The 27,016-nt window shown below is 44.5% G+C and overlaps 12 protein-coding genes across 12 annotated transcripts; 5 read left to right on the plus strand and 7 right to left on the minus strand.

The window, feature by feature from the left end:
- Nucleotides 1-123: 123 nt before the first annotated feature.
- Nucleotides 124-1,196, minus strand: VTP21DRAFT_10968 (uncharacterized protein; the record flags this gene model as incomplete). Its single annotated transcript, XM_069390361.1, has 5 exons — nt 124-180; nt 288-669; nt 726-856; nt 939-976; nt 1,058-1,196. The coding sequence occupies 5 exons, from the start codon at nt 1,194-1,196 to the stop codon at nt 124-126; spliced, it is 747 nt and encodes a 248-aa protein (XP_069252518.1).
- A 466-nt stretch (nt 1,197-1,662) lies between these two features.
- VTP21DRAFT_10969 (uncharacterized protein) lies at nt 1,663-3,320 on the minus strand (the record flags this gene model as incomplete). Its single annotated transcript, XM_069390362.1, has 8 exons — nt 1,663-1,938; nt 2,009-2,070; nt 2,160-2,374; nt 2,450-2,495; nt 2,562-2,685; nt 2,749-2,880; nt 2,944-3,025; nt 3,142-3,320. The coding sequence occupies 8 exons, from the start codon at nt 3,318-3,320 to the stop codon at nt 1,663-1,665; spliced, it is 1,116 nt and encodes a 371-aa protein (XP_069252519.1).
- A 576-nt stretch (nt 3,321-3,896) lies between these two features.
- On the minus strand, nt 3,897-4,252 carry VTP21DRAFT_10970 (uncharacterized protein; the record flags this gene model as incomplete). Its single annotated transcript, XM_069390364.1, has 2 exons — nt 3,897-4,152; nt 4,221-4,252. 2 exons carry the CDS (start codon nt 4,250-4,252, stop codon nt 3,897-3,899), a joined length of 288 nt encoding a protein of 95 aa, XP_069252520.1.
- Nucleotides 4,253-4,449: 197 nt separating this feature from the next.
- Nucleotides 4,450-7,136, plus strand: VTP21DRAFT_10971 (uncharacterized protein; the record flags this gene model as incomplete). The annotated part of the gene is made up of 15 exons (XM_069390365.1): nt 4,450-4,809; nt 4,877-4,890; nt 4,974-5,019; nt 5,086-5,147; nt 5,206-5,330; nt 5,408-5,457; nt 5,524-5,564; nt 5,634-5,784; nt 5,867-5,916; nt 5,988-6,087; nt 6,158-6,202; nt 6,264-6,492; nt 6,549-6,638; nt 6,713-6,804; nt 6,870-7,136. The coding sequence occupies 15 exons, from the start codon at nt 4,450-4,452 to the stop codon at nt 7,134-7,136; spliced, it is 1,722 nt and encodes a 573-aa protein (XP_069252521.1).
- Nucleotides 7,137-7,556: 420 nt separating this feature from the next.
- VTP21DRAFT_10972 (uncharacterized protein) lies at nt 7,557-13,479 on the minus strand (the record flags this gene model as incomplete). Its single annotated transcript, XM_069390366.1, has 2 exons — nt 7,557-13,302; nt 13,376-13,479. 2 exons carry the CDS (start codon nt 13,477-13,479, stop codon nt 7,557-7,559), a joined length of 5,850 nt encoding a protein of 1,949 aa, XP_069252522.1.
- A 582-nt stretch (nt 13,480-14,061) lies between these two features.
- On the plus strand, nt 14,062-16,144 carry VTP21DRAFT_10973 (uncharacterized protein; the record flags this gene model as incomplete). Its single annotated transcript, XM_069390367.1, has 3 exons — nt 14,062-14,181; nt 14,287-15,102; nt 15,179-16,144. 3 exons carry the CDS (start codon nt 14,062-14,064, stop codon nt 16,142-16,144), a joined length of 1,902 nt encoding a protein of 633 aa, XP_069252523.1.
- Nucleotides 16,145-16,673: 529 nt separating this feature from the next.
- VTP21DRAFT_10974 (uncharacterized protein) lies at nt 16,674-17,881 on the minus strand (the record flags this gene model as incomplete). Its single annotated transcript, XM_069390368.1, has 5 exons — nt 16,674-16,961; nt 17,032-17,268; nt 17,337-17,435; nt 17,497-17,677; nt 17,739-17,881. The coding sequence occupies 5 exons, from the start codon at nt 17,879-17,881 to the stop codon at nt 16,674-16,676; spliced, it is 948 nt and encodes a 315-aa protein (XP_069252524.1).
- An 814-nt stretch (nt 17,882-18,695) lies between these two features.
- Nucleotides 18,696-20,232, plus strand: VTP21DRAFT_10975 (uncharacterized protein; the record flags this gene model as incomplete). Its single annotated transcript, XM_069390369.1, has 2 exons — nt 18,696-19,200; nt 19,268-20,232. The coding sequence occupies 2 exons, from the start codon at nt 18,696-18,698 to the stop codon at nt 20,230-20,232; spliced, it is 1,470 nt and encodes a 489-aa protein (XP_069252525.1).
- A 275-nt stretch (nt 20,233-20,507) lies between these two features.
- VTP21DRAFT_10976 (uncharacterized protein) lies at nt 20,508-21,724 on the minus strand (the record flags this gene model as incomplete). Its single annotated transcript, XM_069390370.1, has 2 exons — nt 20,508-21,163; nt 21,220-21,724. 2 exons carry the CDS (start codon nt 21,722-21,724, stop codon nt 20,508-20,510), a joined length of 1,161 nt encoding a protein of 386 aa, XP_069252526.1.
- A 53-nt stretch (nt 21,725-21,777) lies between these two features.
- VTP21DRAFT_10977 (uncharacterized protein) lies at nt 21,778-23,394 on the minus strand (the record flags this gene model as incomplete). Its single annotated transcript, XM_069390371.1, has 6 exons — nt 21,778-22,104; nt 22,172-22,304; nt 22,374-22,493; nt 22,552-22,620; nt 22,735-22,930; nt 23,004-23,394. 6 exons carry the CDS (start codon nt 23,392-23,394, stop codon nt 21,778-21,780), a joined length of 1,236 nt encoding a protein of 411 aa, XP_069252527.1.
- Nucleotides 23,395-23,649: 255 nt separating this feature from the next.
- VTP21DRAFT_10978 (uncharacterized protein) lies at nt 23,650-24,606 on the plus strand (the record flags this gene model as incomplete). Its single annotated transcript, XM_069390372.1, has 2 exons — nt 23,650-24,322; nt 24,392-24,606. The coding sequence occupies 2 exons, from the start codon at nt 23,650-23,652 to the stop codon at nt 24,604-24,606; spliced, it is 888 nt and encodes a 295-aa protein (XP_069252528.1).
- Nucleotides 24,607-25,095: 489 nt separating this feature from the next.
- Nucleotides 25,096-26,443, plus strand: VTP21DRAFT_10979 (uncharacterized protein; the record flags this gene model as incomplete). The annotated part of the gene is made up of 7 exons (XM_069390373.1): nt 25,096-25,186; nt 25,274-25,293; nt 25,385-25,541; nt 25,599-25,695; nt 25,760-25,902; nt 25,975-26,075; nt 26,171-26,443. The coding sequence occupies 7 exons, from the start codon at nt 25,096-25,098 to the stop codon at nt 26,441-26,443; spliced, it is 882 nt and encodes a 293-aa protein (XP_069252529.1).
- Nucleotides 26,444-27,016: the final 573 nt, after the last annotated feature.

Consider the following 27,016-nt stretch of genomic DNA (forward strand, 5'->3'; position numbering starts at 1 on the left):
GCATAGCTTTTACAACAGCAACAGCATAAAGAACAAATGCCTTATCAAAAGGAATAGAAATAGGGTGGGATGGGTGGCCCTTTTCTCTCAAAGAAACGGCCTTTTGGGATTCGAAGCAGCTCGTCACGGATTTGACTCTAGGCTCTCCCACTTGCCCTTCTCTTGGTTTAACGTATAAACCTAATGGAATGGACCCAAGTTAGTCAAGATTAGGAGTGGGTTCAATTAGCGCCTGTTTTCCTCTCCGACTCGTCCCCCAAAATAAACAAAGGCCACACGATAGTTACCGTCCGTGTTGGAGGGAATGTGGAATAGTTGAAATGCGTCACCCCCAGTACCTTGAACACCAATAAGCAAAAGTTATCCAACGCGATATCGTGAATTATCCGGCGTGCATCCTGGGGGCTATCGTCCGCGATGGCATCCAAGCTCAAGCACGCGTATGCCTGGTTCGCACGAGGCGTTTCCCCTGATGGAGGCCAAGTGTAGGTTGAGCGCATCTGGGGGTTGAGTCGGCGCCACTGCCTAAGTCGCAGCTCTTCCCAATAGGACGCTGCGTCAATCTCAGGGCGGATGCGTGGGGGCGGATAACGGGTAACTTGGATGGGAGCCGAGGCGATATAGAATCGGCCGCTGAGGTAGAAATGCTCTTTAGATTTGGGCATGTTCCTAGGAATCATTCTGTCAATTCATGCACTACTTAAGGACAAACGAGTCAAATATACCAGCATAATTCGGCCTTGGCGCATGCTTTTAAGTCCCCCATGAGGGAATTGTTGTTGACGGCCAACTGAAATATCAGATATTGCGGGTCATCTTCCAAAAAGTCTAGAAACTGAATCGAATGCAGGGCGATCTAATAAATACCAATGGAGTAGCAGTTAGAGTAAGGTCTAAAGAATAGGTATGCCGATGAATGCATGCATATATGTCCTTACATCTCCGCTACGCCTGATATTTGCCATTTGAACATACACTATTTTGACGTGAATGATTGATTATAGGTTAATGATATTCTCCCAATCTTGAATGTGTAGAGTGAAGCGAGCAAGCGTACCAGTTTCATCATTATAGAGAAAATTCCTGAGAAAGGATCGTCGTAGCAGACCATGCCATGATTCTTCGGATTTCACCTCCTTGTTGTTTGATCCGTTCGATTCGCTCTTTGTCGATTTGTTTGATGAAAAAAGGGACATGATGTATTTCAGTGAAGGAGAAGGAAACTAGGCGCTAGCAAAAGAAAGAATGATAGTAGCGTCGCGTATAATTGATCAGAAAAACTTGGAAAGCAAAGGGAAAAGGAGATGTAAGAGAGAGAAGAAAACCAATGGTGAGCCGAGGGCTGGGAGTATTGTAGGGCTCAAGTTCGGCTGTTTTGGCCTTGAAATTTTCATTTTTATTTCTTCGGATTCTACTCCACAAAATGGGCTCTAGGTGTAACCAGAGAGAGATGTCGGATATCATCCAATGTCCAGGCCCATTCGCAGATCCAATGATTTCAAAGTCATTAAAATTAATGTGTGAAAATTTCAAGAAAAAGTTGAACCAAGCATCCGAAAATAAAAAGCATCTATACAAATCATGATTTAGGGGAGGGGGGTGGAGAGGAGGGGAGGAGGTGAAATAAACGGGAATGGGACAGTTATAAAAATGTGACATACATCAACTTGAAGAAATACATGGCTCAGCGCTGTTAGCGGAGGGCTGGTGAGAAGGAGGGAATGGACTGTCGCTTCCCGAATCGATCTCCATAGACACGTCTTCTTCTTCGCCTGCTTCCTCGTCGTCCATCTCACCCTCTTCCCGCCCTTTCTCGTCTGCATCAATCGGATCATCTTCTTGCGATTGATCAGCCTGATTGTAGGGTGTGGAGGGACAGTGGCTGGGTGTAAGCGGTTGCTTGGAGGCATCAGGACGATACTCCGGTGTTCCATCCCCCTATTAGATCGCAGATATCAATCAAATGAAGATAGGTTCCTAATGCCGTATGCATGACTAAAACACTTACCACGGTGTTCTGGCGATATCGGGGTAATAATAAATAGCTTTCGACAATGTCGGTCATGGCATCTAGTTTAACGAATATAGATAGACACCCCCGGATGAGATGCTGGGGCTGAGAAAGAGCAAAGTGCCACTGCAAATAGGCACATCCTCACCTTCCACTGCGTTTAGGTCCAAATCAACCTTATCCCACCAGCGGGATCCCTTTGACCCCAATGGTGATGCTCCCCCATTGACTAGTCCTCCGTTTAGACCATCGCTTTCTCCACTTAAAATATCCAAATCAATATTCAGCAGTCTCGCGGCCAAGAGCAGCGCTGAACCGGCTATTGTCCATGGGCGATGCAGGACACACAAGGGGGTTCTTAAACTGAAATAAATGGAAAATAAATTGGGTGTAAGGTCTCCATATCATACTCCAGATAAGTTTCGGGAGATTTACAACCTGTCGTTAAGAAATCCCCATGCAACTTGCACTAACTCTGGAGACACTGAGTATGGGAGGTTTTGATTCAGCTTCGGCGCGAAATTAAACTGACCAAAAATGCGAGACTCACCCTTTAAATGTTTGCTCATTTTTAAGAGAAAAGGGTATGGATGCTCCAAAAATAGGTCAAAGCACAGAGCCTCCAACAATACTTCTTCGTTATATAGAATTACATCGCGCCATCGAAGAAATTCCTGTGCGAATGGCTCTTGCGGTTAGTGTATCACTCGATTGTTGAATAGAATAACAGTCCAAACCTTGGAGTTTGAATCCAATTTTAAACTGTCATTTTTCAATGCCTTTTGCGCACATGCAGTAACAATGTCTCTAAATCTTCGCCCCGTTTCTTCCACCTTTGTCGCTAAAAATACACATGTGCCCCCAATATCCTTCATAAAAAGAAAGGATGAATAATGCCCAATAGGGATATGAGTAGAAGCAGTGACACGTACATAATAGTGGTAATCTCGTAGAGAATGACGCATATAAAACCGATGAAGGAAGAAAGTCGCGGTAGAAATGGTGATTTGTGGCCTGGGCGTACGTGAGAGAAAACGAAAAAAGATATCAATGGATCTGTCACAGCTGATAATCAAGGAGAGGGAGCAAAAACCACAGAATAGGGCACTATGGGCCACAGTAGCACTTACAACTTGAGAACAGCGCTTACACTCGTGATGAAATTACATCCCTTAGCTCTTTCTTGTTTTTCGCGCTCCAGTGAATAACCATCCAGTGCAGAAGGCGTCTTGAGCAGATCTTCTCTGCGAAAATACCACGGACATGAAGAACCGGAAGTACTGTCTTGTGAGAGATGTGAGGCAATCATTATACCTGCTATATGAACAAGGATTATGCGAAAGAAGGGAGCGGGAAGACAGTATAATTAATGAGCGAGGTAACAATTCCTCACGCAGATATGTACTAGTGCTAAAATCAAGGAAAAGAATCACAAACTGATGATGTCACAAAACAGTCACATTTCATAGTCCCAACAGGAAGTCGGGCTAGAATAATATATACGCTTTAAAAACGAGAAATTGATTAGGACTTTAAGAATTGTCTTCCTATCAAAGCTAACCTATCATACAGTGGAATAAGTGCATGGCTAAGTAGGATACTTAGATGGATAGAGTCATTGAAAGGATTTCAGTGAGCTTGATGAGCCATAGTACATCTGAATCTATTGGATACATGCCCTTAAGAATCGGTAACCGAATTAACAAGTACCATGTATTTCAGCAAAGCCTCAATGGGACAACACGAAGGATGGTTTGATTGATAGAGGTCTAAGCCATTGATTTATCGCCTCGAAGTGGTTGACGTTGGACATAGATTTCTTGCTTAGATGATAGATTAATGCGAATGGGGGACGAGGCTGTTTGTTTATAGCTGATCCTCAAACCTAAAAGTTTAACCTTGCTTTCAGAAGCCATGTGTCCTTGGAGGGTCTAATGCGAATGGGATGGAATGCATGAGTGCGATCATTCTGGTCCATGGGATATCTGTGTGGAGTGGGGAGCTTGGAAAGGGGCCGCGAGGGAGGCCATAAGGGTACGAGGCCGCAAGAGAGCTTGGAGAGGGCGGACAAGGGCGCGTAGCACAGAGAGGAAAAGGAAGGTGCAATATAATCAAACAGAATCGTCAAACCATGCGCGCTTCTGCGTGGAAAGGAGCCGTCAAGAATGGCTGCATATTCGACACAAACCAACAGGAAATGGAATCTAACCTCATGTCGAATACTTGGCCTGCCTCGCTCATTGGAGCGCGAACGGGGGACAATAGGCCAACTTCGACCAATTTGACAGGGTCAAACTGGAGCCCGGCCGGTAGCGTCGAACTCAGAAATTCCTGTTCTTTCTCGGTCACACATTGATTAAAAAAGTTGAGCTCGCGAAAAGTCTCTGCTGTTCTTCTCTTCCGTTTCGCACGCGTCTTCATTTCCAAATTATCTCCCAATGCTGACACTTCCTCACACATTGGGTGCTCCTCGAAAACGAGCGCTTGCCCTCGAGGAGGCTGCAGAGCCCTCGCACCCTCCTTCTCCAAAGCGGATTTTAACCACCCTCGAGGCTTCCGACGAAGAAGGTACCCTATGCTACTACCCCGCTCTCTACTTTGTTTGCCCGCTGGCATCCAGACTAGTGCTAAATGCATTAATTTGCGTATTTTCTATCCCACCGTTAGTTAACGAAGTCGAATGCATTCCTGAGAATTGTTGGGGCATATTGCGCTCTATCAATCCGCATTACAAGACCGTATTCTTGACTAGTAAAGACGAGGGTGCTATGGCAGGCTATCTCTTAGGAAGGCATTCGGTACATTATACCATTGGCTTCCGTAGCTTTCTTTTATATCTCATACTTTAGTCTTCACATATCTTAGGAATGTGATATAAGGTACACAAATTAGACCTCAAGGACTTTATGCTTACGCGTAGAGAGTGCACACAATCATAACTTTTACATTCATAACAATATAGATTTGACTTGAAGCAAATCAGCAACCGCCATTGTCTAATTTATAGAGTAAGTTCGTGTTTCCTTTTTTTTTTGCCTTCTAGACTCCAACGGAGTTTTTACACTTTACGATAGGAGCTTAGAAAAAAATCACTGCAGCGCGTGGAGGAAGAGTGTGTATATATAGAGGATCTCAGGTAAGCCTTGTTACGAAGACATGATACCTTTCTTATACAAACGGTTCTCATCAAATAGTTCGAATGGCACCTTTGTAAATGGGAAAAGGCTAGGCCGAAATAAACGGCACGAGCTGCATTCAGGGGACGAAGTGCAATTAGCCGTCTACAACAAGAATAAGGAGAAATGGTTTGATGATAGGTGTAAGAGTTGCTATTTTCTCAACACTAATGTGTATTGCTGGCTCACATTAACGCTTGCAACGTATTATATTCTCTAGTTTACATCTTCCAACTCCCTCCACGCAACACTGGGGCTGAGGATGAAAATGTTAGTCGCACTTGAATTATTTCGCATTATATAGAATATCATCTCATCTGCCACGATTTTATTTAGTTATTTGCGCATAATTTCGAACTTCTTGACCACCTTGGCGAGTAAGTTGGCAATATCAATATTAGCTTGACCATTGTTGAGGCTCATCTTGATGCGGTATCTTTTCCAAGCGGGAATTTTGCTTCAGTGAAGCTAGCTAAGCATCGCAAATCTGGGACGTTACATGCTGTGAAGATAATCGATAAAAATCGATTTGTCGGCAAGGCCAAAGTATCATCAGCATTGCAACAAGAGATAGGCATATTGATGGGGATTCATCATGTATGCTTTTCTTTGGAAGCCTATCTAGCCCGGATTTTTCTTACCCTTTAGTCTCTGATCTTATTAGCCTTGTATCGTCCAGGTTCATGGAGTGTTCAACGAAGAGCGATACTTGTACATTATTCTAGAGCTGTAATTGATACAGGTCATTGAACTCGCTCTCATAGGCTTGCTCAATCATTCTACTTTATATATATTTCTAGCGCAAAAGGAGGGGAGCTCTTCGACTACATTGTTGGCAAACGTAAGCTCACCGAAGCTGAAACTCAGCATATATTTTTGCAGCTCTTCCATGCTATCAAGGTAAGAAATGTTTGCATTGAGGCAATATCAATGCAACCGTCTCGCTTAAATCTGACCCCATTTGCCTTAGTACTTACATGATCGTAGTATTGCCCACCGTGACCTCAAGCCTGAGGTAAGTTTGGTCTATTGTATCTTATTAGAATGCCACCTCTAATCCATCTTTTTGCCAATAGAATGTGCTTTTCGCTGACAAGGAAAGACTCCATGTCAAGATTTCGGATTTTGGGCTTGCAAAGTTAGTCGGAGAGCATTCCTTCATGGCCACCCTGTGTGGTACGCCGAATTATGTTGCGCCTGAAGTTCTAAAGCCTACTAGTGTCCGCCGCTATCATAAAGAGGTCGATATGTGGAGCTTGGGGGTGATTCTATATATATGCCTGTGCGGATTCCCACCATTCAATGGTATAGATACCATTCTTTTTCATTGAAAACTGTGTCTGATTTACACTTGGATATAGAGGAGATGGCGCCTCCTAGTTTAAATGTGCAAATCCAGACGGGCAAATATGACTTTCCTAGCCCATACTGGGATTGTATTTCTTTTCAAGGTACCATGGCTTTATCCTCACTAGGAAATTGGGTTTCCGGAGATGATGTAGTATTTCTCTCTCTTTACTGATAGCAAAAGATCTTGTCACCCGGCTGCTGACGGTTGAACCTGATAAGCGCCTCACCATCGATGAGGCTCTTGCACATCCTTGGCTCTATATGCCGGTAATTGAATGAGCCTACCCATTTTTCTCTTACCAAGCCTCACGTATCCGCTTTGTTCCGAATAGTTGCAAGATGATATACCCTATACCCTACCATTTAATCCGTTACCCTTCGATGAGTATTATGAACCTGGACTTCACCGTTCACAGACAGCTGCCCCATCAAGTGATCGATTGCCAGCTTCGTTGTCTTGGGAGGAAGATTGTCGTTTGCTCAACCGCCAATTATTTGGGGACGATGATAATCTTTGGACAACCAAGTGTAATGAGTCTCCTCGGTGTACTAAATCCGAGAAAGAACCGGATAGTACGGCCACCACCTCAGAAAATTAAACGGCGGATGGTGTAGAGCACCAATGCTAAAATGCTATGTATAATGGAGACGGAAACCTCCCAATGCACAATGAATTCAGAGATCTCCTCAGACCATTTTGATAAGCTGTTATATTTTCTTCTCTATAATTGAGATATCTCTTTCATTGTATTTTTTTTTTTACGGTAAAAGTATTCAAAAACACTATATGCATTCATATATACATATATGTATCAATCTAAATAAAGTGGCAGAGATTTATTTTCAGAAATGAAGAAAAAAATCAAAAGAAAATAAAAAGCAACGAAAAAAATAAAATAGAAAAAAAAAGTATATAGAAATTTTATGTACGTTTTTTAACATGCTCAGGAAGCCTAGTCTATTCCAATTCTTTTCCTCATTCATTCAATCCTTCCATCCGCGTATAATCAAAGTTCCCTTTAACCCAGTAGTTGCCGCATCTCCGCAAACTTCACTAGCAGCGCAACCGTCTCTCTCGTCTCCCCGGCTTCCTCACTGAGCCCGCCCCCTTTCTCATCGGCCAGTGCACTTAGACACCCCTGCACCCGATCGATGCCTCGTTTCAAATCACCAGCCACTTCGCTGCAAATCTCCTGCTTTGCCACGAGATCTGTGGCCGGAGATGCCAATCGAATAGTCAGCTGAGTAATGATGAGCACCACCACCTCCCTAATAAGCTGAAGAGCATATCCCCGAACCTTGTCCCCCACTCTCTTCGACGGAGACTCTAGCACTTGCACCGCATGTGTCAAGCAGTCCAGGAGAGTTCCAATGGAGGTGCCCTCGGAAGGCACTGTCTTGGAGAAGGGATAGATGATAGCAGAGTCCAAGGGCCACTCAACATCCATTTTCGTCAGCACAGTTTCTGCTCCAGTGAGAAGGGTGAGGGTCGAAAGCATGGTACGGGTAATCTTGAGAAGGCGTTGAGAGGCCAGTTGAGCTAGCAACGGCACTTTATTGTTGCCCCCGTTCTTAGCAGAGGCACCGACCCCGTTGGATAAACTCGGGGGTGGAACGACCTGATCCCCTGCCGGAGTGTCCTTGGCATTCATCTCGCCGACATACTCCACCTCTTCCCCGGCCAACTCTCGTTCCTCGGGTTTTGTCGGAACAAGGACTCCGGCCAGTTCTCTCGGATGCCCAAAGAAATAGGTGTAGTGCATCAATAGGACTAAACACCGGTCAATGTAGGCTTGCAGGATATGACTGGCGCCCATCGCTTGGACTCGCTCCCGTTGGAATGACACGTAATGGAAGAGGGAAGATGCATACTCCACCTCCTCTAGTTGTCGAAGAGTAAGCACGTCGCCTGGAGCGTCGAAACATCGTCCAAACTGTGCTCCATACATTTTAATGAAGCTCACAACCACGCCCAGGAATTGTTCGCTCGTGCCGAGTCGGCGCACCAGGGTCGACACGATGGCAAGCATTAGAATCCACAATCGATGGCGCAATTCGTGTTCATTTAGCCCGGCGGTGGTCATGCCACGGGGGAGGGTGCCATTGGTCTGGAGAGAGGGTGAGACCGCACCTTCTTGCAGTAAAGGGGTGAGCGCGTTATTTGCAAACATTTCCATCACACCGTCGCTGGCTAAGCGCTCTGCTGCCGTCGGAATATCCGCCAGCGTCAACACCAGGTGAAGCAAGCTTTCCGCATATTTGAGAGCCTTGGGGGTGGCCTCATTCGTAAGTTCGGCAAAGAGCGCCAGGGTTGTGGGGACGATGTCATACTGATAGAGAACAGGAAGCCAACTGGACACATGGGGGTTACGCGCAGGCTGGACTGTTTCTTCAAGTAGAGAAATGACCACCGCTACGTCCAAAAGATGGCAAGCGGTCGCCTCGTCATTTGCAGAGAGTTCTCGTACCGGCTTGGAGAAGAGGATGCGAAGAATTGCACATAGTGCGGGTAGCAGAGCACGATAGCTCGAGCGAATGTTGCGGTCCGCCTCAACTTCAAGATCCGATTGTTTAAGCCCACGGAGACAAAGAAGTAGGCATTGAAGCAGAGGCCTATGGTATGGGACATCTCCCCATATTCGCAACACCGAATCCTCCAACAGGAATCCTTTGTTTTCCAGTGCCCCCTGAAGTATCATCACAATCTCCGCGAACCGTGCTGCAAGCTCCTTCCGACTCTCCTGGGTGGCCACAGCCTCCGCACAGTATTTGGACCAACAGTCTAGCAGCGCGACCAGTAGGTTTCCTAGCTCCCACCGAATGGTTGCCATCACTTCACCACGGCGCGTCTCATTCGCAAGCTCCATCGCGATACTCTTAATAAAGCGGAACAATAACTGCTCGGATCCAGTACTCATCCACAGGGCGGACTCGAAGTTAAATGTAATGATCTCGATAAACATTTTATAAGAACGAAGAAGCACCAACTGCGCGTCAACGAGGGACCAATTATGGTTGGCAGCGCACATCAATAACAGAAGGTTACGATTGTGATTATGTTCGCCGCTCTTAGTCTCCCCGGAGCCAGTCAGGAATGCAACTGGCACCCGGAGTTTTCGCCGTGCAAGCTCTAGATCGTAAGCGTAGCTATCTCCGTATTGGCGTTGGGCGTCATAGATATCGCTCCAGGTCAACATCTTCAGCTTCGGTAGCAGCGTAGCGGGCCAAATCCGATTGAGTTCTTCTTTGAGGGACCGATGCAGGGATTCGTCGTAATCGGTGCGTGTGAAATGCTTGCGCCATTCCAGTAGCTTATTCGGAGCTGAGAGTTTCGTTAGTATGTCGCGAATTCGCGAGGGCAATGCTTCGAATCGAGATCTGGGCGTAGAAGCTTCATCGAGTGAACGGGTATTATGCACCTCCATTCCAATAATCCGCAGTGCATGCGCCCGCGAAATGTAGTCGTTGCACAGATTCGAGACCGCTTCATCTGCGTCTGAAACCCACTCTACGACGTCTTCGGCGAAGAACCTGGACGGGGTGGATGTGGTGATGGATTTTTCATGGAACAAAAATGCTGACAAAGCGTCCCAGAAACGTGTATTCCCCCGAAGCCGTGCAAGTAAATCTTGGTGATAGGCGGCATTCTGCCATAATACGTCGAAAAACTTTAGGGTACTTGCAAGTACGGCCGGACGTGAAGATAAGATTTTCTGCCAGTCAAGCAAGACTTCTAGAGCCACCTGGACCACTGAATTTGCCTGTCCTCGATCCTGCTCCGCTGAAGATGGCTGGTTGCTCTCGTTGATACCCATGAGATCGCCAGTTAAAAATAGCACCGCCAGACCCGGCTGGTTTTGCACTGCTGTGGCGACAAAGTTCCATAGGGTTACATAGTCACGCTCAACCAAGTCTGAACGGCGAAGCAAATGTAAGAATTTTGCGACGAGGTCCCTTGCTTGCTCTGTAGTGCCAAAGTATCCGACGAACGAGGGTGGATGGGGTTTCCAGTCCGACGCAAGGGAACAAAGTAGTGTCAAAACCGATACTGCAAGTACTGCGAGACCCTCACGACCCCAAGCTTCATCGAGGATGAAGGATGCGAGTACAAATACAATCTCTACGTTTTCTTTTCCGATCGTGCGCTCAAGTAGGATCTGCTCGAGTTGGGAAATACGACCCGCTCCAAGCACTTTGCGCATGGTCAATAGCATCTGAAGAAACCGTAGGGCATCGGTTATCACAGTTTCAACAACATCAGCTTCATGCGCACGACCACTAAGATATAGCTGGTCACGAATCTTAGGGCTCTTCACAACTGCATCCAAAAGGGGGCCAACATGATACAGACTTCCATCGTACAAGAAATTACGAATTACATGCACTTGTAATGAGCTCAGACTATCGTATTCGGTGGGCTCGTCCAAACTCTTTGGAAGCCACGTGGTGTCGCGCAAAATGTTGGTAAAGATTTGGAGCATTTTGTGCCCGATCGAGAAGCGATCCGAGAGACGAACATATCGCCACCCGTTGTAAGCTGGAAACAATTCGTTCTGGATGTAGAGCAAACATGACGCGAGCACATTGATTTTAATGCGTGTAATATCGTCCATTTGGTCGGGATTGTTTGCGCGCGCGTCATCAAGCAGAGCAGCAACCAGATCCAGGAATGCAATGGTCACAGGATAATTGCCATAGTCGCGTTCGATCGATGTGATCAACTTTTGAATCGATCCTTGACGTGAATCTATGCGCTTGAGACCGCCAATGACAGAGGTTTGCTGCAAATAACTCCAAATCAAGTTGGGAGAGCGTGGAACTGAGTATGTCAGGCATCGGACGCAACCTGCGACCAGTTTTTGTGGGAGCGGCGAAGTGGTTGCACATCGCGTGAGCAAAGGGAATATCCGTAGTATAAACTCAGAGTGCATCTCATCGGTGACTATATTTAGTTCAGATCCATGTGACAACGAGCCGCTAAGTACCTCGACGATATCGGTGACCATCTCGATGGAGACCTTGCTGTCATCGGTGGAATCGCTGGGGAGAGGTGACGTTTCGAGGAACGCATCAATCATGTTAAGGAAAAGCTGGATGCCGGAGTAGGCAAAATCCCAATGCACAATAAGTGGCTCATCTGGCATGGATACTATCTGTCCGATGGTGCCTGCCGGGATGATCAAGTTTTTAGTGCCCAGGGGCTTTAGTGTTAAGGGGGACCGTACACGCACCAAGGACCCATCTCTTTCTATATCATCGGAGGGCGAGAGGAAATATGTGTAAGTTGGTATTTGCATGAGGTATTTCAGCGTGGCGTCAGCCGATACTTTGCTCTTGACCAGTGATCCAAGCAAGCGCATGAAAGGATGGAACTGCACAGGAAATCGAGCACGTGCAAGTTCAATAATGGGGAAGAGATTGGGCGCAGATGCGGATGAGAAAGCTAGCTCCCAGATTCTATCAGCAATGGCAGGCACCATCTCGATCAAATCTGAGACACATTCCACGAGCGCGTCATAATTTGGTAGATAAGAGACGCGAACCGTCGTAAATAGAACACGGAAAAGACCCTCTAAAACACCACGATAGCCCATAACCATTAGCTCTCCACTGACAAGAAAAGGGCTTTGGAGTAGAGCGAGCGTATAATTGAAGACGTCAAGCTTAAACGCACGTGCTGCCATTGCACGGAATGGCTCAATACCGCTGCTCTCTGCTGACGGGGTTTCTTTCCATCGCCTCCCTTTGAGCATCTGCTCGACCTCGCTATATGTAGTTGGGTATCCATTATCCTTCAATTCTTCCGCCAGATTCCATAGGAATATCGACCAAGCAAGCATTGGGAGACTATGTTCCTGGGTGGTGCCCAGCCGCATCATGATTGTATTGACTTGCATGATGTGGTCCGGGGAGTATACTAATCTTTCAGCGGAGGGAGCTTCCGAGAAATTTAAGCTATGTACACCTTCAACATTGATTACCTCGACGGTGAGTACAATACACAATGTGATAATCTGTGCAGAAGTTGAGTGACATTCACTGTCGAAAGAGGTGATGTGCAGTTGTTTCTGTCCAAAATTAACCTCTTCAAACAGCTCAATCAGAGATTTAACAGTCGTTGCGCTCGGATGTTCATGCACATAATAGAGGATGAAAAGAATATCAAGCAACGCTCTCTGCTCTTGTAATGAGTGCTTGATCCATAACGGTGAAAAGAGATTGCCTTCAAAATTTGTTGGGATTTTCTCCAAAATTTTGCGGCGGAATTGCGCAACAATTCTGTCGCCAAAATCTGTGCGTTCTCGTAGGCGATCGACAATATCTCGTGCAACCGAGTAATACGGAGAATCCTCTTCATCGCTGATACAAAGAAGCAGCCATACGGTTGAGAGTAGGTATTTTCGCTCCAAGAAATAGAAGGAAACAAAATATTGCATGAATTGCTGATCGTAGTCAATCCGTGAAGATGGGGGATTGTTGCGTAGATACGACAGCAAAAGCCGACTTGTCTCTAGTTCGTCCAGTTGCAAGAACTTGCTGACTTGAAGAATAAATCGCCGCTCGTCCTGAGTAAGCGTGACACTCTTGCCTTCAAGTGTAATTTTGCCTGCTTGGACCTGAGCTCTTGCTTCCTTGCTAGGTTCCCCATAAGCATCGAGTTGTTTTTGGAGCTTATTGAATACTTTGTTGAGAGCATCGCCCACTGTCTCTTGCGGGTGGCGAGCCCTGCCTGAGTACAGAAATGCGAATAACGAGTCGAAAGAACTACACACAATTCAATGGTTAAGGAATAAGTTGTACAAAAAAAAAAGAATTTAAGAGGCAGAGAGATCGTTACTTTGCAAGATTTTCTACTACACTCATCTGAATCCCAAAGGCAGCCAAGAGACCGCTATTTAGGTCAGTGCTCGACCGACTAGTGTCGCTTACATTAATTGCCATTAATATGGAATTTAATGAGAAGATCTAACGTGAAAATATAAGTAAGAAGCAATATCATTTGAGCAACGCTACAATGTTAGTCACCTTTTTACAACTAGAGCTTTAAAGCGATCGTATACACCCCCTCAACAATTAGAAATTGTGCCTAGAACCCGAGCGAATAAAACTAGGATCAACTGAATAACGTTGAGTTGATAACAGTGGTATAGGAAATGAATTGTTTTGCTTACTTGAACACTAGAATAATGGTGATATGTTAAGCAGATAATATTAAAATTCACTTCGCTCGAATTGGTTTGCGCACTCCATAAATTAAAAGACACTCTTAACAATACAGACGCGTAAAAATGACTATTGAATATGCCTACTAAGAAAATTTGCAAATAAAAAGTAGTCATTTTCTTTTCTCGCAAGCCACTCGAGTAAACAAAACATGTCCCCGCAAGCGCGAAAAAAAAATGTCTTCCTCTCTCTTTTTGCCATTCCTCCCAACAGTAAAAAAAACCCAGGAGCGCAAATATAAAGCACGTGTGCTTTTTCTGCGATTAACCACTTAAATTTGGAATCTATCAAGTTGGAAATATGACTCTGGACGAACAGAAATCCCCTGTCGCAACAATGGTTGAACGCGTCTCTTGGGAATATTTTGTCTTGCTGGATTTCAAGACAAAACGCTCGGAGGAGAGCATTTCAGGTCCAAAGGTAGGCCTTTCTCCTCTTAGCTAACTCTGGTTGAAAACAGCCACCGGTAGCAATCGGACATTGGAATTGGTTCGCAGAGCTCATTTGGAAATATTCTGTTTTTAGGCCCAAGTTATTACCGAATTATCGTGGTTGATAATGAATCTTACGAACCCCGAAAACGAATTCACGGAAAAGTATCGTGCCTCTGTCAACACACAAGAGTCAGATAACACTTCTCCCGCACACACATTAGCCGATGCTCTTTCCCTGTTGAGTAATCACTTGGCTGCACTTGACGGCACAAAGTACTGCTTTGTTACCTATGCAGGATGGTTTCTACGCACATTTTTGCCTGCCGAAGCAAAGCGCTGTGGAATTAAACTTCCTGCCAACCTCGCTCAGCCTCGTATCTTTGATGTCTTCCAAGAATCCCAAAAATGGCTGGAGGTTCGAGGAGGATCTTCTCCGCCCTATTGCAATGGCATTGCATCACTGTACGAACTTGCGAATACTCTAGAGGTAGAAAGCGACGCAGCAGATGAATGTCTAACAATGGCGCGTATTGTGCGTGCCCTTCTTGTGAAGCCCGAGCGACCGCTATTCAACATGCCTGAAGAGCCCGCAGCCGAACAAGAGCGTTTTTTGCGCGAGGAAAGCGTAGTGGTGCGAATTGCCAATTTACCACATGATGTATCGCACACAGAACTTGATTCTTGGTTTCGTGCGGACACTAATCTACGACCGACGACCTTCTGGATGGTTCGAACGGCTGACAATCAACGACCGAGTGGACATGGACTCGCGGTGTTTGCGACCCATACAGACGCTCTCTCCAGTTTGTCCCTCGACGGGAGTTACCTAAACGACCGAGTAATCGAGATTAGGCCGGGAAGTCAGCGAATGGTTGATGATGCTGGGTCTACTTTGGCTCCTTTTCCGGTAAATGTTGCTTATTTTTTAGGTGAATTGCAATATTGGCAACGTGGTGGCTAATATACTATTCTCTATATTTAAGATGGGCCCACGTAATCGCCATCGACCCGGCGACTGGACTTGCGACTGTTGCCAATTCCATAATTTTGCCGCCCGCCGTACTTGCCTTCGCTGCAACTCTTCACTGCGTAATTCCACTACCCCTCCAAACTTTGCTCCAGGAGATTGGATTTGCCCTAACCCTGGCTGTCATTTCCACAACTACGCCTCTCGCTCACAATGTCTACGGTGTAGCACTCTACGACCAGGCATCCCTCCAGGGACCGCTCTGATGTTCCCTGGCAATCCGTCTGGTGGCGGAGCGGCCTCAGGATTCCGTCCAGGTGACTGGATTTGTCCAAATCCGGGGTGCCAATTCCAGAACTTTGCCTCTCGATTGCAGTGTCTTAGGTGCTGTGCTCCCGCTCAAGCCTTCCCTCCTGACATTTACGGAGGGTATTCTTCGGCTCCTCTTCCACCACATATGCTAACATTTAGGCCTGGTGACTGGCTCTGTCCAAAATGTCATTTGCATAATTTTGCATCCAGAATGCAATGCTTACGATGCACAACCCACCGCCCTCCTATGGGTCCACCTCCACCACCACAGCCAGTTAATGGTTTTGCTCCTCCTGATCAATCGTCTCCTCCTCCGCCGCCTCCTATGCAGAACGGTGCTCACCCTGCCCCTCCTCCCCCTCCTCCTCCACCTCCGCCTATGTATTATCCAGCTATGCCTATGCCGCCCCAATCCTTGATGATTGTACCGAATGCAGGGGCGAATGGTAATGGGAGCGGATTGATGAAGCGTGGAGACTGGCTGTGCCAGAACAAAGAATGTGGTTATCATAATTTTGCAAAACGGAACCAGTGTGCAAAGTGTGGAGGACCGGCTGTTGCAGGAGCGCGGACTAATCATTCTCACCCCCCTCCTCCTCCAACCTGGAACGTTCCACCCCAGTTCGTGAATGGTAACGGTCCCCACCAGTTGTTGGTGCCAGGTTACTAAAATAATTCTTTTACTATCCCCTTTTTTTCCTTTTGCATTGTTTCCTTTTATCTCTCCCCTTTGCAATTTGCCATTTACTTTAAAAAAATTAGTTAGGTTTTAATTTTTTTTCCCCATTTTTTCTTTCGCTCCGATATTAGAGGTGAAATGGTTGTATTTTCTTTTTTAATTTTATCCCTGTGAATTACCCCATACTCCTCTAATATCAGCACTATATTCTTTATATTACGCCTCCGCCTTCGTTTCCTTTTTTTTTAAAAATTTCAAAATTTTCCTCCCATTTCTTTCTCCTGCTTCTGTGCTCATAAAAAGATTTGAAAAAGCGCCTGTAAAAGTTTTCTCTTTATGCCTTCTTTGCTGGTTTTCTTTTTCCTTTTTTCTTTGTATGTTTATTACTTTCTGCAGGCACTTTCGCTTATCACATATCTGTTTAATAAAATTTTGTATGTTTTATGTTCAGATGAACCATGGATCTCTATATTATTTTTTATTTGGTTTGTTTTACTTGCATTCTCATTATATTTTCGTTCTAGATGGTGCCCGTTCGATATGCATTCCACAACTCTAGGGGAAGCTTCCAATCCTTAGACGCTAAGCTAGGATCATATACGTTGAAATCACTTTTTTCTAGGCGTAACAGGTAATTTCTCGAAGGAATGGCGTGTAAAAAGGCAGGTAAGGCTCTGGAGGTTGTCTTTGAGAAAAGGGAGCGCGAGTGCTGAAGATGGGAATGGGCAGCGGAAGCTACTTCGAATACAGCATCTTGGAGTTCATGAGAGTTGCCATTACGAAAAACATCCTCTTGTGAGACATTGTGCTAGATATAACAATAGCATCCCTTATTCATACTCGAGTTTAGCTCCATATATAATATATAAAAGTAATACCTTGGCAGAAGTTTCAACTGGTAAAACAAGCCTTCGCTGGCTTGCATGAAAGGGTAAAGATCGCAACATGGTTGCAATCCCGACGGCCTTTCCAAGATGGCTTGCAATGTGATCTGCATCTATGTCGTGAACCCCCAACATCTCCAGTGAGAGATATATTAAACAGGAAGCAGTATGCTCAGCGTAAGTTTCCATATCCGCAGTCGTTATATACTGAGGGTCTTCAAGATTCTCTTCCTACAAAAAATGTACAAATTCAAGCTATTGTCTCAAAACAGAGGGGAATACGTTCAAGCTAATCATACTCTGGCAGTAACAAGTCGCTTGAACCAACTCGAAGACAATTTCAAGTCCTGTAAAGAGTGCGCCAAAGATAATGCAACTGGATGATGTGGAGGATTATTCTGAGATGGATAAATAACTTAGTGATATGTATATATCATTCTCTAGAGACACGATTTATACCGCGTAAATTTGATCAATAGCATCTCGCCAAAACTGCATTCTCATTTTCCCAGATAGCGGATTGGATACTTGTTCTCTTACACTTGCCAATTCAATGTTAAAGGCTCTAAGAGCCAACTGAGCCGATCTTAGCGAACCCGGGTAAAATAAGGATACAAGATAGTTCTCATAATCGTGCTTTCTAATTACATAACACACATTCATTGTAAAAGTGAATTGTTTATCCAGAGGAGACCATATACCTAACCAGATCTTTACAATATGTTTGTGCAGCGCGCAATTTTGCAGCATCATTTAAAGTCGTTGAAAAAGAGCGGGGATGAAACGAGAAATGTAGCCGATGCCATTGTGACAATGCTCGTGATTGAGCCCAAGAATTGAGCATACTTAGGACGGCAATAGGACGGTTGTTTTACTTTCCGAGGACATTTCACTCAATTGTGACTTCCAAATTGATGAATATGAAATAGTTTGGATGTAAGATAAAAAATGATCAGAAAATCATATAACATGCAAGTGACGTAAAATGTAACTAAGAATAGTTCACACAAAGCTTAACATATAGGTGATTATATTGCAACTGAAATACCTCAATTATACTGAAGAACGATGAACTTTTTAGACCAAATTCAGATTTAATGATAATCAGTGAAAGTATAATAGCATAATAATTATCTTAAAGCTCAGATATGTAGGCTATATTTTTTCGTTGTGGTCATTTGCCGTCGAGGTTGTTTATACGGTAGGACAATTAAGCTCGGTGCATGTGAAGTTTTCTTTAAATCGGGCATGAATATATGAGACGGAAGATATGTCTGTATAGTAATTTGAACAGATCTACGCTCATTTATATCGCTTAGGCTATCGTTTAGGATTGTCGGTTTACATATGGAAGTCAAAAGAATTTCCAGTTCAACACCACAAACTATTATCTCAATTTTCGCTGTTGCAGAAATATGTCATATTCAAATGTGACCGTGAATGAAAAGGCGCTGGATAAATTGGGAACATTGGTTACGCCCAGTAAGCCCTATGAGATTCCATCCAAGGACTGCTATTTTTTGGAAGCTTAGCGCCTCATACGGGTCGAAATCGAACATAAATAGGTATCCATCACGCAAATTTTGCCAAAACCTTTTCTCTTTATAATCTATACGTATTAGCAAAGCGAAAAGAGAAATAATATACTGTTCTACAATATGTCCAAAACTACTTACAGCAAGCAGGAGATTACTTCAACAGATAATAGTCAAATATCGCCCGCCAAATCCTTTGCAGAAGCTATAAAGCAAGATCCAACAGAGCGCTCACAACACGGATGGGAAAATGCAACAGGCAATAACGCATACGGTGGAGATACCATGAGTGCAACTGGCACAAATGAAATGGACCACAGAAATAGGCCAGTAAGGGTATCAAAAGAAAGCGACCCAACTCCAGCGGAAGCGGTCAAGAAAGGATTGAATTCCACGGAGGAGGTCCCTGATGATTTGAGTGAAATGCCAAGCGTTAAAGAAATGGTTGAAGAAAGCCCATCAATAAAGACAGGGGTAGAAAGTCGCCCAGGCAATGAGTCTTATGCAGATGTCGCGTCTGCTCAACCAATTCCAAAGGGTCTGAAGCGTTCTGATTTCCCAAAACCGACAGAATCTTATGGTAATGGAAAGGAAAAGAGTGGTTTGAGCAAAGGCAGAAATATCGAAAGTAAGATAAACGATAATCTTCTATATTTTGTAACATATTCCCCCATAATTCATATCTGATTCCTTAGGAAAAAAAGTCGATGATAAATCCTTCGCAGGTGTCGCATCTTCCAATCTTGATAAGGCACCACTGGCTCCACAGCCAAAACCGATCGAAAAACCAGAAGCCAATGTGTCTAGTAATGATATGTATTCCGAAAGTAAAGTGATGACACAAGAAGGGAGGGCAAACGCCGTTGATAGCGAAGAGAATAGGATTCCTGCCGCGATGCAAAGGTCGCGTGTTCCTGAAAGTGAACCTGAGCCCACTTCGAAGGCACCATCTCTGCAAGCAAAGAGTGCTTCCGAGAGCAAACAAAACAAAAAACAGGAAGAGACTTCTCTGGTCAAGCATTTACGCTTCTTCGACCGACGTAACACTGGGGCGATTACAATCTTTGACACTTTCCTACAGCTGCACTCTATTGGGTTGGGCATATTAGCTGCGATCCCCACCACATTCCTCATCCACTTCAAGTACTCGCCCGCTACCTCCCCTTACAAGTTCCCATTTTTATACCATAACCCTCTGCACCTCATTACGCTCCCCATCTATATTTCTTATATTGACAAAGCTAGAATTGCACATCAATCTGGTGCATACGATGAATCCGGAAAAAAGGACCCATCACGAGCCCATTCTTTGGTGCGCCGCTACGGCAGAAAAGTTACTGTGCGCCCGAGGAGAAGATGGATCTTTTGGAAGGAAAAGTTTACGCCCTTTACCGTCACCGGCTTCGGTTATTTCGATGGATGGCGCCTCACCAATGCCCAGCACAAATGGTATGATGTAACCGGGTGGTTCATGTCAAAATTGATGTGGACTGTGACATATCTCTTATTACGCGACCCAGCAAGTGGCTTGGTGACTTCCGAGGCATGGGAGAAATGTTTAGATGGATCTATCTTTTACAGAATCCAGGATGGTATTGCAGAAAAGAAAAAGGCTGGAAAGAGAAGGATGCTATTAGAACCGGAGCGTATCCAAGTATAACAAATGAATCTAATTTTGGATTTGTGTAATGAAACTAATAATTACAAGTGTAAAAACACGGGGACATTATCTGCTGGTACTTTGAGTTTTTTCTAGTAATAGGTATCATAGAATATGAATAATATTAAATTTTATATTTCAATAAAAAAAAAAGGAGTAATATTGAATGAGAAATATGAATTTAAATGGTTTGTTCAATATTCAACGAGAAAAACAAGGAAACGAAATCAAGTACAATCATTCAATAAAAAATTCCAAAAAAAAGTGAGTCTATATTAGTTATTTTTAACAACCTTTGAGAGCACTACTTGGACTGTGTCCTCGCCTTTTAAATCCGATTTCGCCGCCGGGCTTACATCCGTCTCGCTCTTCTCGGTAAACTTCTTGCTCACTTGATCATTGGTACCTGAGTTGTCTTTACCGCTCACCCAGTCCATATTTTCGAGTTGAGGGGCGTAGGCGGCGGCATATCTCTTCCCCTCATTAAAAGGACTGCGGTTTCCCTCCCAGCTAGGTACGCGAAATTTTGTACGATCCCGCTCCGTTGTATGCATTTGAGAAAGAGGCTGCGCTAACAATCTGTTTGTAGCTGTTAATTTGCTACGGATTGGGAGGGCGAACTTCTTTGGTTCAGGCGGAGGCTGCATAGTAAATTCGGGAGAATCTAAATCCATATCTTGCGCGCCCTCTGGATCAGCACCCTTTCCTACATGCTTGTCCTTTGCAAGATTTTCATTCCTGCCTCGTGGTGGACTAATATCTCGGACTTCATTCTTCGCGTGTTTTCGAGTTTCAGGAGAGCGTCTCCTCCTGCGCCCACTACTTCTACTTCTGCTTCTACTACGGCTACGAGAATATGACGCTAAACTCTCTGTTGAACTTCTCGAGCGGGACCGTGACCGAGAGAGGGATCTATACCGCGAGGATGTCACTGAAGGAGAACGAGAGTAAGAACGCGAGCGATATCTTTTTTTATAATATCTTCGCCTTGGGCTATGCGTGTAACTTTCACGAGATAGAGAGCGCGACCGGGAACGGTATTGAGATTTCCTATAAGAGCGACCTCTTCCGTATGGACTTGCTCGATCATGATATCTATGGCTAGCTCTATCTCTGGAGCTTGATCTTGACCGACTATAGTCGCGTCTGTACGGCTTATCACGATAGTGAGCACGGTTTTTTCTAAAATCAAAACCGCGACGACCATCAGGATCATATCTTCCGCCAGAATAATCGTGATAACCACGAGATCTAGATCGTTCACGGTCATATCTCTTCTTGTCTCTGGATCGTGATCGGCCATCCTTCCTTTTCCATGGTCTGTTATCGCGTGAGAGTCTACGGGGGTTGGGTGCATGATAGCGTGATGATGGAGGCGAGCGTGCATGAACAGACCTGCGATCTCGGCTGATGCTCCTGCTGCGGCTACGGTTGTACTTGGAGTTTTGCATATTCGAATGAGGAACATTTGCAGAAGCCGTAGCAGGTTCATTTGTCGAATATTTATCCAATGTGGTGGTGTGTTTAAGGGATGGAGGCGGGATATCAACAGATGGAGATCCGACACCAGAAAAATTTACAGCAGGGTGTGAGGGTGGTAGAGAAGGAGGAGGGGGGAGGGTAGAGGGGGGGGGGCGGAGGAGGGGCATGAGGGCGCTCGACAGGCGCAGGAGGCGGGTGGGGTTCACGACTATGATGCGATCGAGGGGCTGTAGGTAAGGATATGGAAAGAGGGTGGGTATTATCATGTTTTTTGGCTCGCTTTTTCTCTGTACTTGAGACCATATTTGTTTGAGTGACATTCTGCCGGTGGTGATCAATAAGGGCTCCGAACATTTCTTCGGGCGTCGGGGACACAAAATCGTATTTCGACTAAGCGAAGTGTTGAAAGTCGAGTAAGATTCAGAAGAGCCATGGTAAGTCGTGAGTGTGAACATACCTTTTGGTTGCCCTGACGCTTCTTTTGCGAGGTTATTTGCAAGTATTTCTTAGCATTCACGTGAGATGGGTCCAGTTCCAGTGCTTTTTGAAGATCGTTAACAGCATTGTCCCATTGCCCCATATTAGCGTATCTAAAATAAGTGCGAGTGGTTATATTCAGTTGAAGTCAACAAGAGAGAGAATAATTGTAAGGCACTAACGCTGCTCCTCTAGCAACAAAGGCATCTGGATATTCGGCACATACTCGGATTGCATTATTGTACTGTTGGATGGCTTTTTCAAAATCGTGTTCTCGAGCATGTTCATTTCCAGTTTTTATACTAAGCACAAAATGTTTAATGATAAGCAAACTATAATTAAACTCATATTAGTAATTACCAATCATTTGCCCATCTAATATTTTGTTCTTCGCGTAAACGCATGTAAGTAGGCTTCCCCGTGGAATCACTAGAAAAAAAAAATAAGCAAAGAAAATTAACATCACTGCAATACAACCAACGGAAGATACCCTAAAATCGAAAGTTGCTTAGGAATTCATTAAACATTGTTATGAAAACTTACTAAACATGGTGGGGTTGTGATGGTGCATCGCCCATAAGATTGCGATTTAATTGAGAAGTGTCGATCCCAAACATTTCTGCCAGATGAAAAGCATGAAAAGGATTACGGAGTAGTTGGACGTCATTATCCAACGCTTCTCGCATTCGATACCATTTGCTAGGAGGGAGCTTTTTCATATCCGGAAGATGGTATTCGCCTGAAGAGATTAGGGAATAAGCTTGAATATACTGACGAATCAACATTAAATAATCATGCCAATTGAATCATACCGTCAGGCGTTCCGAATTTTTCTTCACAATTTTTTACGATTGCCTTGACTTCGGCTGCTACACCCGGTAATTGCAACCATGTCTCGATACGAGAATCTAGGCTCCGTTTGATTTCATCGGCTTTTTCTCGATCTCGTTTTAGATGTTTCTCGCGCTCAAGTCGTTGTTGATCAATATGATTACTCGCTGGTGAGGACAACTGATGTTGCGGCGTGTTTTGTGGTGTTGGCGTTTTTGCTGGTGAAGCGGGTGGGATCAAGGAGAAGATATCAAGACTCTTGCCAGTTGAGCGATCATGTATTGAGGATTTAGCTGGTGTTTGATGAGTGGAGGCACCATCGCCTACGCCGCCACCGTCCGGGTTAATATAAGACGGTCTTGATGTAGACATTGGCGGATGTAACACTGATCATTCAATATAAGTTTCAAAAAATTCTTTGAGCTCTCCTAACCACTCCAGCGATCAAAGAAGAGCAAGAAGTTATAATTGTGTGCTTCTGGCTTCAACCAGCAGATGTGGCTTATCCAATTGGCGGATCAATATTGAAAGCATAGTTACAGCGAATAAATAAAAATGACATATCTATAGAACTTTGTGTTAACACTCATTTGCAGAAGCAATTTTCGGCAAATACACACACTGACAATGAATGCAAATAATCTTCTCCAGAATCCTCGCCAATTGGTTTTTATTGGCGGTGGTAACATGGCTGAGGCTATCTTCGGAGGTCTTATTGAAAGAGGTTATCCATCCGATCACATAGTGGTCTCGGAGCCGATGCAGGAGCGCCTCGATTACCTCCGCGCCAAGTTCCCCAAAATTCGCCTCACCACTGACAATTCTGGAGCCGTGACAGGTGAAGCCTGCAGCTGCTCTCCCGCAGACGTTGCCATACTCTCCGTCAAGCCGCAAGTGCTCTCCGCTGTGGTTGCCTCTCTTAAGATCCCTCAAAAAACCCTTGTCTTTTCCATTGCGGCTGGCATTCGCGCTTCAGATATCGCGCGGTGGTTTGCTTGCGATGTGGCCATAGTGCGATGTATGCCTAACACGCCTGCCCTTGTTGGTGAAGGAGCAGCTGGATTGTTTGCGACCAAGAATGTAACCAAGGAGCAGAAGCAGCTATCCGAGGATATTATGAGCACCGTATCGCCCGTAGTGTGCTGGGTTGAAAATGAAGACCACATTGACTCTGTGACAGGGATTAGTGGCTCTGGACCTGCCTATTTCTTCTTGTTCATGGAAGCGATGGAGCGTGCAGGCATAGAGATGGGCTTGTCTCAGGATATGGCTCGGCGTCTTAGTGCTCAGACGTGCTTAGGTTGATACTCATGAACACAGGCTTTATCGAAAGTAATGAGTTCTGATTAAATTTGTCCGAATGCTATAGGAGCTGCGAAGATGGTGCTGAATTCGCCGGATTCTATCACCACATTGCGTCGAAAAGTCACCTCGCCCAATGGAACTACCGAAGCGGCCATAAAGACGATGGAGCGGCTCAATTTGCCTAACATTGTAGTCGAGGCCGTGAAAGCCGCCGAGCATCGCGGTAGGGAACTCTCGGATGAGTTTGGAAGCGTTGAGGTTAAGAAGAATCAGCTCTAATATGCTGCAGCTACTTTTGAGATTTATGTCTCATAGGATGCAAGTGTCCTTGTAAAATTTTCTGAAAACTTTCACACTAGAACACCATCAAACGTGCAATACTGAATAAAGTTAGAAAGGAATACAGTATACTGGTTGTATATGTATATCTCCACAAGAAAATTTTCTGGTTTCTGTGCAAAACCTACTTGAAAAATAGGATAGAAATAAGCATCCTTAAAGAGCTGATTAAAGGCCATTTTATTTGAATTTGTACGTCGTAGTAAAAATTTGAATGATCTATTGGGGTATAGATTGAAGATTTTTATGCTATGTAACTAGACCATTCTAATGGAGTTGGCTTAAGTTTAATTCACGTCTCAAACACCTGATGCTGCCAATTATTCTAAATTCAAAAATAAAACTTGCCACAAATAATCTGCGCCACAATTGTACCGTGGTACTGGTATTAAGGAAAACCAAAGCAGAATTTATTGACAAAACAACATAATGTCCATTGATCCAAGGCCTTTCCTGGAAAATCCAAAATATTTCTCAGTAGAGCCGAGAGGGAAGCTTCCATTTATCATTGGAGTTGCAGGTATATACTCGATTCACAATCTATAAAATCAGCAAGCCATTGGTTGGATTCTAATTTCTATATTATATATGTAAATTCGATGAAAAGGTGGGCCTGCTGCTGGAAAGGTATGATAGTACATTTAAAGAAATGCCTTGGTCGTCACATTGTGTTGTGGCCACACCGAATATTGATCAATGTAATGCATTTTCAACATAGAAATCAGCGTGCCATTTGATCGTTGAGCTTTTGAGAAAGAAAAAAGGCGATTATGCTAGTTCAGTAGCTACGCTCAGTCTGCAAAATTTTTACAGGGAGCTTAATGATGAAGAGAAAGCATTAGCGAAGCGGGGAGAGTGGAATTTCGATCACCCAGGTACTAATTTGGACTTTATGGGGTGAGAATAAGCCAGCTAATAATCATTCCACCTAGATGCTTTTGACTTTGAACTCGCAGAAGAGGTTCTTACTGACCTAGCGGCCGGAAAATCTGTCGAAATCCCATCTTATGATTTTGAAACGAAAAAAAGGTACAGAAGTTTACACTTCCACCAAGCTCTATAGTCGGTTTTACCTTACTTTTCTTATCGAAAGGGTTCGTAATGCATATAAACTTGATCCTCCGGATGTAGTGATATTGGAAGGAATTCTACTACTGTATACAAAACCGCTGCGGGATTTAATGCATATGAAAATATTTGTTGATGTTGATAGCGATACCCGACTGGCACGACGAGGTGAGCGCCACAAAAATTCCTGTTTCTCCTAATCATTAGCTCCATAAACCAATCTCCTGGCCCACCATACAGTTATCCATCAATCAGAAGTTGTCCATAGCTATTCCGTCGATTACATCCTACAGCAATACGTTAAATTTGTGAAGCCATCATTCGAGGAGTTCATTTTACCTGTATATATATACAGTATTCAGAAACACCTCGGTTTTATTCAGAGGTGTCCTATATCTGTCGCTAACCTCCGCTTTCCTTGCTTTTTCTGGTCCAGACGAAAAAATACGCAGACGTGATTATTCCACGAGGAAGCGACAACTTGACGGCCATTAATCTGCTTGCAGACCACATCTACGACCTCCTCAAGCAGCGGCGATCCACTTCAGAAAATCTGAAGGAGGGCGCCGACAAAGAAAGAAATCTGGCGCCCCCTCTCGCGTCCATTGCGAACCTAGGCCGCTCAACGCCCTCGTCGAGCCCTGCACTCTCTCCAACAAACGACGTGTTGGATATCAGAAGTATGATTTACACTCCGGTACCAGAATAATAATGCTCATGAAACTGAACTCTAATACATCAACACGAATCTATGTCACTTCACTTTTTCTATTGCCTATTGAGCCTGTATATTTGTTATCGGAATATTTGGTTCGGCTTGATCCCCACAAGGACATTTCAATAAAACATTATATATAACCTTTTGGACTTCTGGTATCCCACTCGAATACAACGGGTGCGCGCTTGTGTTTTTTCTGTGGTATGGAATGGCTAAGATTACTCTTAAATTCTATTTTTCGGTTGTACACAGTACGCATCTTCCCTAATTCATCCAGTTTGCGCAGCAACCCGTGATCTCTCTACTCTATTTCAAACTGCTCCTCGAAAATGGCGATTATTCTTGGCTTCGATGGCCAGGTATATTGTTGTATTTTATTTTGCGGCGAAAGTAGTGCCCCAGTGAATCGAATAGGCAAAACAAGGCTCCGCGTCACTGACATAAGAGTTTTACTCAATATTTTCGCTGACTGATCGTTTGCGACTTGGATTCCACAGGTCCGACAAGGTTGAAAAACATTTTCCCCGAGCAACCCTCGGAAACTGCACGACAAAGTCAAGCTTC

Source organism: Calcarisporiella thermophila (genome assembly GCF_041956535.1).
Source record: "Calcarisporiella thermophila strain CBS 279.70 unplaced genomic scaffold VTP21scaffold_8, whole genome shotgun sequence".
Classification (NCBI taxonomy): domain Eukaryota; kingdom Fungi; phylum Calcarisporiellomycota; class Calcarisporiellomycetes; order Calcarisporiellales; family Calcarisporiellaceae; genus Calcarisporiella; species Calcarisporiella thermophila.